The 10,449-nt window shown below is 43.6% G+C and overlaps 2 protein-coding genes across 4 annotated transcripts in view; both read right to left on the bottom strand.

The window, feature by feature from the left end:
• Positions 1-10,449, bottom strand: part of LOC113203087 (gamma-tubulin complex component 2-like) — a 35,564-nt gene that overhangs the window by 21,470 nt on the left and 3,645 nt on the right. The gene's annotated exons all lie outside the window — the stretch shown is intronic.
• Positions 4,350-9,990, bottom strand: LOC113203089 (protein transport protein Sec23A). Of its 2 annotated transcripts, XM_026417580.2 has the most exons (14): positions 9,822-9,990; positions 8,542-9,246; positions 8,317-8,461; positions 7,632-7,906; positions 7,412-7,554; positions 7,188-7,339; positions 6,996-7,102; positions 6,747-6,900; positions 6,508-6,659; positions 6,257-6,431; positions 6,007-6,162; positions 5,861-5,926; positions 5,639-5,659; positions 4,350-4,572 (listed from the first exon to the last, which is right to left on the bottom strand). In XM_026417580.2, the coding sequence occupies exons 2-14, from the start codon at positions 9,243-9,245 to the stop codon at positions 4,483-4,485; spliced, it is 2,340 nt and encodes a 779-aa protein (XP_026273365.1). In that variant the 5' UTR covers position 9,246; positions 9,822-9,990; the 3' UTR covers positions 4,350-4,482. The 2 variants fall into 2 exon arrangements, with proteins under 2 accessions (XP_026273365.1, XP_052126078.1); XM_052270118.1 differs by lacking the exon at positions 5,639-5,659.

The raw sequence follows: 10,449 nt of genomic DNA, 5'->3' as shown, positions 1-10,449 counted from the left end.
ATTGTACATTTATTTGATTTAAAAAAATAATATGTCACGATTTGATGGTCAAAGTCCATTTTACAATGTCATATGACGAAAAAATCCATGACGACATCCCTGTACTAAAAATTAGACATGGTCGTCATCGTGACAAAGAATGTTTTACAGTTAATATACCGAGGGTAAATTACGTATCATTGCCTCTGTGTCAGACCTGACCTCTATTATCCTTAAAACTTCCCCTAATTTCTTTAACTGTTACATCATATTATAAATTTGTTGCTTATGTTTCTCAAATTAATATGACATACCTGAAATCCTTACAGACAAATTTTGTCCACAGGACTTACCTTGTGATCACCTTCCAATCACAAACGAGTATCGCATCCTCTTCCTCGGCAAGACGGTTGCGGGTAAGACCACGCTATGCAAACTGGTGGCAGGGGGCGCGGGGGAGGCCAGCCTGCGCATTAAGGAGCGGTCTGGTCAGTTCCTCATCGAGGACGATGTGGGTGCCATCGGCCAGGACGGCACCTCCACCACCCTGCAGCCCACGCTCATCCCCTGTCCTTCCGGCTGGGAGGGGGACACACACGGTCCTGCCGTAGTGCTTTGCGACTGCCCAGGTTTTGGCGACACGAGGGGCTGGAACGCTGAGGTCCGTCAACTAGAGCAAGTGCGGCAGGTCGCCCTGGAGGCAGCCGCGCTTAAAGTGGTCCTCGTCGTGGAACACGCGTCAGTCATGGCAGGCACGTGCGTCGACTCCTTCGTCAGCCTGGTCGAGTACGCCGTCGGCCTGCTCAAACACCTAGACAAGTACCGCGCGTCCGTGTGTCTGGTTGTCAACAAAGTGCCCGCCACGACACGGAAGGTGCGCGACGACAAGGGCAAGTGGCACTACGTGTTAAAGCAGGACGAAGAATTCAAGCAGGAGACGAGGAGCTTCCTCTACGAGGTGTTGAGAGTGCTACGGGGCGGCCTAACGCCGGGCGGCCTGACGCCGGGGCAGGTGACCTCCGAGCGTGTAGAGCAGTTCGTTTCTGACCTGCTGGAGGACGACAGGCTGGCCTTGCTGCGTTGCCCGGACGAGGCCGTTTCTGTGGAGGAATGCGAGCTGCTGCAGGACAGCAAGAAGGGCGTGCTAGTGCTGCTGCGTGAGCAGCTGCAATGGGTGGCGATCGACAGGGAAGACCTGGGCTACCCGCTGTCGCTGTCCGCTGGCATGGAAGTCTCGCGGAAAGTGCAGGTCAGTGCGAAACGATAGCGTTTTTCTGTAGTTTTAGTATTAAAGTGTTCTTGACACAATGTCTTCCCTTCCTTCAGAGTCTCTGTGAGTCCATCCCACGGCTCATGGTCATCGCGGTGCAGGCCCTGAAGGAGCACTACGTGTCCCTGCTCCAAGACAGGGACGTGGAGTCGGCCAAGACCTTGTTGAAGGAGCATATGCAATGCCTGCAGCAAACACCCGGAATCCCGTGCGAGACATGCTTCAGCAACGTCAACCTCGCACAACTCGTGCAGAGCGTCACCAAGCACATAGACGAGCTGAAGCGTTTGCAGCGGGTGGTCGATGGGGATGTAGTCTCCGAAGTGGAGCTACTGGTGGTCAAGCACAAGCAGGCCATTCGCGCCTTCCTCGAAGGCTGGGAGCACTTCTTCGACTTCCACGAGCAGCTTAGTGACTTGGTATGGTCGTACGACGTGCAGTCCCGCCAGTCTGACTTCGATGTGAGAAACGTGGTCTCCTGGGGGCGGGGTGAGCGCGAGGGGCGGTGCGGCGAGCAAGCCAACGATAGAGCGGGGGCGGCCGGGGCGGCGAGCCACATAAGGGTGACCGCTTCCAACGTGCGAAACTTCGTAAGCGTGCTACGGGAGCAGGGCCTGCGGGTGGCGCCGGGGCTGGACGAGGTGGAGTGGGAGCCTGCGATGCTCAAGCGGACCAACGCGCTGCTCGCCGAGGCCCTGCAGCACAGGCCGAGCGTGCGCCGCGTCGGCGCCGCGGAGATCCGCATCGAGGGCATGTGTATCGTGCTGAGTGCAGTGCTGCCCCAAGTCCTAAACAAGTTCAAGAGCGGCCAGATCACGATACTCGCGGGGGACACAGTCTTCGTCGACTGCGACGTGGTGGCGACGGGCAAGCGCCTCCGGATGGTCATGCTGGCCCCCCGGTGGGAGGTCACTAAGGAGTGCAAGTTCGAACTAGACGGCAGTCCTGCAGATATCACCCTGAGATGGAACCACTTCTCGCGCAGGTCGTTTATTATGCGGGAACCGGGTGACCGCGGCTCTGACGGCGCCCCGGGCGAGCCGGGGGGCTCCGCCGGCGCCTTCCTGGGGGCGTGCGCCGAGCTCATCAACGGCCAGCGTCTATTGATCTCTGCATGTGGCGGCAGAGGGGCTGACGGTGGGAACGGGACAGCCGGCGCAACTGGGGCGGATGGGGCAGATGCATGGCCTGCCTACTTTAGTGAGAGTAGGCAGTCTAGGTTGAGTGACCCTTCGGTGATCTCTACTATCTTCTACAATCAGCGTTGTAGAACCTTCTACGGGTTGCCGGGCCAGCAAGGGGGCGATGGTGGGCATGGTGGGAAAGGAGGCTGTGGGGGTCTCGCAGGAGAAGTGGTGACACTTTTACCTGGGGATGACTCTTCATTGCACGTCCGCTACCGAGCGGAAGACGGCAAGAAAGGCGAGGATGGGAAAGGGGGGCTGGGGGGCCTGGGAGGGAGGCAAGGCAAGAACCTAACTGGAAGATTACACTTCCTATTTTTTATACCAGTGGGAGTTTCAACTGGTGATTCAGCCGAGGAGCGAAGCAGGGCAAGCAGCGGGACAAAGGGGTCAACTGGGGCCAACTGTGCAGACATGATTGAGCCTCAAGATAGCGAAAAGTTTTCTAAAGCTGAGACGAGGGAAGCGCTTAAAGCACACAAGGAAATGTCCCAACAGCCCGAGGAGCACTTGTCTCACAGGCGGCGGACTGTGATGAAACAGTTCTCACGAATGGTCGACGATCAGCTTGAGCGAAATGTTGTTTCTCGATTGGTGAGCAGCCGAGCGACCGAATCATGTTTAAATTGAAAAGAACTTGGTCCAAGGAGGTCAGGCTAACCGACAAAGGTGAACAATCATTATAATCTGCTCTTGCTTCAGCTCCTCTTTAAAAGTTTTCAAGATGAGGTTGATATGATGACAGGGTTCAAACCGGATCTGTAGTTTCATTTTCCCTGAGTTTTCCCCGATTTCCATTCGAAAAAACCGTTTTTCCCTGACATTTTTTAATTGAGAGAGAATGCCAATTTTGTAAAATTTAGGCGAAAACAAACTATTATTTCGCAGAAAAATGAAATAATGCTTTATAAGATAAGTCAAGAAAGATAATAATCATTCTTACCAAGGCGTCATGGCTAAAATTGGCCCATGCGTTCACAATGCCATGATTTTCACCCAAACTAGCATATTTCTTAATTTTTCCCTGACTTTTTATCAGATTTCCCTGACTTTTACCTGATTTCCAGTACAATATCGTTTTCCCTGACTTTTCCCTGATTTCCCTGACCGGTATGGACCCTGGATAGATATGATATGTGGATATATCAGGGTGTCCACTTCCCGGTGCCCTTTGGAATTCCCGGCTAATTTCCGGTTTTTCCCGGTCCCAAAAACGACTTTTCATGCCAATTTTTCGGTAAGTATAGCAATAGTGCAAAAATACTGAGACGCTTAAAATAGGGTGTTCAGAGTAATGTAATCGAATTTTTAAAAAATGAAATAAAAAAACATTTTATATGAACGATGGGATTTAGTCATTGTCACGGCGGCGCTACGCTTGCAAGAAAATTACAATTTTCTGCAAGAAAATTACAATTTTCTGCAAGAAAATTACAATTTTCTGCAAGAAAATTACAATTTTCCCGGTGCCCATGGCATTTTCCCGGCTAATTCCCGATTTTTCCCGGCGTCACAAAATTCCCGGCTAATTCCCGATTTCCCGGAATTTCCCGGTGAGTGGACACCCTGATATATGTTGAACAATATTTAGAAAGATAGATCAATTTAAGCCTAAATCAAATGAATGTACCTTATAAAGCCTGAACTATTTTGTCTCATGTCTGTCAAAATACTCTGTTGATGGTGTGTTATTTAAATCAAAGTTTTCATAAAATGTGTTTTATTGTTTTCTAATAAAATCTGAGGCTAAATATGCTAAGTAAAAATACTTAAAATCTTGTGCCAAATACTAAGATTCACACTGATTTATTCACATATTTGATAATAAATTATTTAGAAATTAAATGCTTCAGAGGATGACAACACCCTTTACATTTGTACAATAGTTCATTTCACTTGATATCAAACACAGAAATCTTTTACAAAAATTCTTTAACATTTAAATTCCCTTCCCTTAAAAGTTGAAAGTTTAACAAGACAACAAAATTATAAAATTTGCCAAATGAAACTAAATACACATTACGCAAGCGTGTGCCATTTAGCTCACCACTAAGCAGTAGATGATACAGCAAGTTTCTTGAGATGCTCCATAAAGACCTGAAGGCTGACATCATCTGTGAGGACAGGGGCACCACTTTCCTGCAACACACAATAGACAAGAACATCAAGGTAAATGGTTTGAAAGTTGAATGGAATGAGTATCCATGCAACACATGCAAGCAATTGCCATAACATGAGATCCCAGAGGAAAGTATGCACAAGATGCAAGGACAGAAGCATAAAACAATTCACAAAGAAGACTCCATCCTTATCCCTGGAAACTGCAGCTGCAAAAAGATTATCCTACTTCAATTAGGCCTACTTGTAAAAAAGAGCAAGAAAATTACAGATTATTATGGTTATAATTAATGTATGTCTGAAGGAAATGTTCTACCACAACTTTTAGACTAAACAGAAGCATGCTGTAGGTATTACAGGGCATTTTAAGGGTCGTCCACATATTAAGTCACGCGTTTGGGGGGGAGGGGGGAGGTCTACGCTAGCGTGACGGTCCTCCTATACCAAAAGCATTGGAAGATTAGGTTAACCGCGTGACGTGTGGGGAGGGGGGAGGGGGGTCAAAAACTGCCAAAAATAGCGTGACGTAATATGTGGACGACCCCTTAATACTATAACTATATGTTAATTTTAATATTCAATCACAATTAATTTGAACATTTTTTAAAAGCTACCACCACTGAAAATGTAGACAGTTAATAGGAGAGCACCAATTGAAAATTACAGATTTTTTTGTGACTCAACTTGTAGCTTCAAACCAAATAAGACAAAATCCCCAACAAAGAAGAGACTTTAAGTGCCTGTAAAAATTATTGTGCCAGTTCTTCTCACCAAATATCCCCAAAACATTTCCAAAATCGAGGACCCAGAAACCCAAGACTGTACTTTGAAATACCTTATTTATTCGATTCTCTAACCCAAAAGTCGGGGTGCGGTCGCGTACCCGATTTGCAGGGGTCATATGGAAATCTTTCCTGTGACTCCCAAGTAAAATTTTGTGTGTGGATTAGAATCGAATAATTATGGTATGCTTTGAAGGAAAATTAAGAAAGAGACAGCTATTATGTATGATACAGGATGTGCAATTTAAGAGAAAACAACCCAGGTACCCAATCACGCATTCAAACAAAATAAAATAAAATAGTACCCCAGAGCTTGCAGGCACCATCTGTCAAAACAAAGAAGAAATTGATGAAATATTTAAGGGGGAACAATTTCTAATGAAATACATACCAGTCAATCCTTTTAAACTAAGCAAATACATCCATGCAACATTTCACAAAAACTACACATGTATGTGATAGCTAACAGTTAACTACAAAAGAAGTCAAATAAATTCTATAAGACATGAGATTAGGTTAACACTTACCCCTCCATAAGCATACATATTATTGTGTGTTTGAGATGGATTGACTTTAGACAGCAAAAACCGAGCCTGTCAACAAAATTTCAGTGAACATCATGGGGCAGTGAATAATCTAACAACAAAATAATTCATAGCAAATATTTCCATACCTGTGAGCCTCCTTGTTCTGTGTCAATATAGCGAGGCATAGGGAAGCGAGTCTGCAGAATCTCCTGAGCATCATCAACAGGTGCTTGAAGTAGTTGACGGAAGTTTTCATACTCTGGCAAATCCTGATAGCCTTGGGAGCGCCACTGAGCAATTGTCTGTAATTTTTAAACATATAAAATTTAGGTTATGGAAGAGAATACAGAAGAGTGTATTAGCTGGCAGCAAATGTTACCATAGATAGAAACTTACTTCACCATGGAAAATAAGGATTTGGAAAAATGTATCCATGAGTAAAATTCTATCTGGTTGAATACTGCTTGTATCCAGAAGTACTGGTTCAGGAGGACCATTGAAGCTGTAGCTATACAGGATAGGCTGGATCATGATTAGAGACTGTGTCAAGTCTTCTCTCATCAGCATATGCCTGGAATCAAACGTGAAAAATAAGAGTGATAATTTGCTACTAAAGGTACTTACACAGTGAACCATAATTTATTTACCTGTAGAAGGATGTTTCATCTGGACTGTTATTAAAGACTTGAAGAAATTGTGACCGACGCAAATGGTACATAAACTGTGGATATAGGCTGAAGTTCTCGGAGAGACGGAAACTATTTGGGTCATCCTTGTTGTATTCTCCAAACTTCTGGCACTGTACAAAAACAGAACAAAATTCCAGTTGCCAATTTTCTGTTTTTTCTAAATCATAACACAATTAGAGGAGTTACTTGAGACTAACCAGTCTGATGAGCATTCGATCAACCCATCTTAGAACGTCAGGACCATCATCAGTCTCAGCACGATAAACTACCATGCGAGACATCAAAACAGCTGCAGCCTCCTGATCGAAACCAGCACTAATGTGATGCAAGTTGGCAGACGCATCAGCCCAACTGAAAAACCATAGATTAGATTAAAAAATTTTCGTCCAGAAAAATAAATCAAAAATTAAATATTTAGCTTTGGAAATATATTCGGAAACACTTACTTGCGAGCAATTGTTGTTACTCGGATACGTCTTTGCCCACTTGAGTGTTGGTACTGAGTGATGAACTGGATGCAGCCTCTGCCACCTTGAGGAATAGGAGCAGCATGCTGTAAGAATGAAATGAAATGTAAGATAGGGCTCATAGATTTCCAAACTTGTGAACCAAATGGAGCAGACAGATAAATGAAATACCTGGTTAACAACTTCAAAGAAGAAAGCACAAGTACTACTTGGACTGAAAGTGCAGAATTTCCACTGACAAGTACCACCCATTCCAACTTCTGTTTCAGAAACACATGGTCCTTTAACATTCAAGGGAACACATGATCCTATAGCTCCCGAAACTGCAACATCAACCAGAATGTTAAAAGAATGGTAGATAAATATAAATAATGTCACATTGTTTAAGTATTAACCTTTCAACTCTCTTGAACACTTGATTTCAAGAGTGCCATTGAAGGCCATTTTCAATTCTTGTTTCTGGTCACGTACAAACACTCTCTGGAATGTTTGCTTGAAGAGGGATGAATTGAATGAATCACCCATCACCATATGGCCTCTGATGCAAAATACAGAGAATATAGCTGAGTTTTGCAATTTTGAAATAAGTAAACTATGTAAAATGTGTTCACATACCCAGTAGAGTTGCAGCACTGTTTCATTTCCAATAATCCTGTCTGGTCTAATGCACATGAGTATATGTCAATGGCATGACCATTGTTAGCAGAACGAACAGCTAGACCTTCATAATGTTTAATTGCCTTTTTCATGTACTTGGCAGCGTCTTTATGGATATCATGATGAGACCGAATGGGTTCACGAAGATCGTCATTTACAACTTGTCCTGGGCCCTGAGAGCAGGCTCCTCCAACAAACATCATGATACGGCCTCCTGTGTTGGGATACATGCACTGAAAAAATAATGTCTCATTAGAGTAGTGTGCTGCATCTCAATTTTTGAAGGTCTGATAAAACATCAAACATTGTATCCCTTTCATGGGATTTTGCTTCAAAACCCACATAAAAGGGGATTTTTAAAAGTTTAAAAGTTATTAGAACATGCATAATTTTTGACAGTCCTCAGTAAACCAGGAAATTGTAACTTTACAAATACATATTATGGAGACTGAATAGAGTAAATATAAGTGTTGGAGTCAGCAAGCACAGTTATTTCAAGCAACCAATCACACATATTACCCTGGCAGGTGCATCTTTGAAATGAGGACCCAGCCATAAAGTTGCCTGACAAAAACATGGCTTCTCATAAAACTGTAAAACTAATGCTATTTATGACAAGTAAAGTTCAATAATTGCTACCTACCTCTAATAAACCAACAGCAATAGAGAGAGCAACTCCAGTGGATCTTAAAGGACGTTTTCCAGGAGCAACTGGCCAAGGATCTCGCTGTAGTTCTCCCAGTAAGTCAGTGAGACTCATATCACATTTATGAACTGGTTGAAGGAACCTATTTGAAGATCAAATCAAGTTTAACATCTGGACACCAACTGTGATTGAGTATGAGACATGTGGAAAGGTGAAACAAACCGATTGGCAGGCAGAGGTTGTGAACCTGGGACTCTTTGCTGCTGTTGCTGCTGCTGCTGTTGTTGTTGAGGTCCAGTATATTTACCTATACCCAGCATGTCCTGGATTTGTTTTGCTGTGAGGTCTTTGGTACCACGGAAAACATAGCTTTTTGAGCAGCCTTCACACCCAAGTTCATGAACTTGCACCATTTTTCCAAATGTTATTAAGCCTATTAATGCATTAGGTGGAACCAGCGAAAGAGACATTTGTAATGAGTCCTTGAGTGCACCTAACTCTTCATCATCAACACAGGTATCCACAACTAATAGAAATATTGGGGGTAAGGACTGAGCTCTCGTGATTGTGTACTCAATTGTTGAAAACATTGGAATGAGTTCTGCAGGTTGATGCTGCTCTGAGATGGCACCATACTGTGGAGGAAATGGATTTCTCTGGAAGCAAAAGTTGCAAATCCACAACTTTGCCCGATAATCGACTTGGCAAATAGGATTCAGTATAGCTCGACAAGTAGTACGTGTGCAGAGAACAGGATCATATTGGATTGGAGGAAGGTCTGGGCGTTCTCTTAAGGGTTGGTAGAGACATCCAAGAGGAACAACAAGCCGGGTTGCTTCCACCCTACTTGATGGCCATACATTCCAGGTAAATCGTGTCCCATCACGTTCTTCATTTTGTTGAATAAACTCTTCATAAGTTGCCATCCTACAATTCAAAATAGAAGCCAGATTAGAAAAATAATTGTCGGCAAGTAATGACATACATAAATCTTTGTACAATAAACAAAGTTTTAAAGGAATGCTACAACACAATAGATTTCACGAAGAAAGCCTCTTTGGTGCATGACAAGTTTAAACTAATCAACCATACGGTTCAGAGGTTAAGTAGATCATAGTCAAAACAATAAAACTTTGATATATATTATACCATATTAGATCAATAGGTAAAAATCTCAAATTTATTTGTAAAATAAATTGTAAAAAATTGAAGAGAAGCTCTTAAAAGAAAAATGTCAAAAACAAAATATGAAAGTTTAAAGGGTTGGGCACTTAGCCTCGCAATCAGTCAAATTATAACTGTAATGCATTACAGAACAGAACTTTTAAAACCAGCACGTGTATTTTACTTCACTTAGAAGGACAACATTAATCAAATCACATTAAAAACTTTATGTTTTGACTAATTGTTGTCAGTGACAAGCTTTGACAGCCGTCTGCACAGGACTTCGAAGTTGGATTTCACAGAAACTAAAAAACGCAGAACTACGAAAGAAAACTCACGTATAGCCCGAATCTTGAAGAAATTTAACGGAGCGGCCGGAAAATTAAATGAAGGGACAAAATTCGCTGGAAACGTGAATTAAGGGTTGTGTCACAACATAATCTCATCACCAAATCCACGTCACCCGCACCCGTGCTGCGGAAGTACCAACCCGACGGCGCGGAAATCGTAACGAGTCACAATCACTGAGTTCGATAAAGACAAAAATTATTTTTGTTTAAAAAAAATTCCCATGTTAGTACGGACTTATTTTTGTAATCCCGATTTTATATATTTTCGCATCACTATTTTAATAAATATATTGCGTTGCGGTCTCCACAGTTACATCACAGTCGAGCAGCAGTTCCAGGTTTTCGTGTTTGTGTTCTGGCTCTCATGTCTCGGCCGGAGTGCGGGACGTTTGAATTACTCGGGCTGTAGTGAAATTAATCGACTTGCCCCAGCCAGCAAGAAACTGTAGTCTCTTGCAGCTTGTCAGAACTTGGACTTTAAGGTCAGAATCCTTTCGCTCATTATCGAAAGAGTACTAGAGTGCTAACGGCAAGGTGGTGCGGCAAGGGAACAAACCTTCAAACTTGTTCTAGGCCGACAAGCGCGGGTGGCATTGGTGGCGTAACGCTTACCCCC

The sequence above is a fragment of the Frankliniella occidentalis genome, unplaced genomic scaffold, assembly GCF_000697945.3.
Source record: "Frankliniella occidentalis isolate FOCC.00 unplaced genomic scaffold, Focc_3.1 Scaffold111, whole genome shotgun sequence".
Taxonomy (NCBI): domain Eukaryota; kingdom Metazoa; phylum Arthropoda; class Insecta; order Thysanoptera; family Thripidae; genus Frankliniella; species Frankliniella occidentalis.
Note: the sequence above shows the minus strand (reverse complement) of the source record. Positions and strands in the feature narration are given on the sequence as shown.

Bases quoted from the DNA above. Each gene is read 5' to 3' on its own strand.
- LOC113203089 (XM_026417580.2), bottom strand. From the start codon at position 9,245: ATGGCAACTTATGAAGAGTTTATTCAACAAAATGAAGAACGTGATGGG. The intron at 7,555-7,631 runs GTATGTGAACAC...ATTTTGCATCAG, and splicing joins CAGTGCTGCAACTCTACTGG to AGGCCATATGGTGATGGGTG. The intron at 7,103-7,187 runs GTATTTCATTTA...TCATTCTTACAG, and splicing joins TCTTTGAAGTTGTTAACCAG to CATGCTGCTCCTATTCCTCA.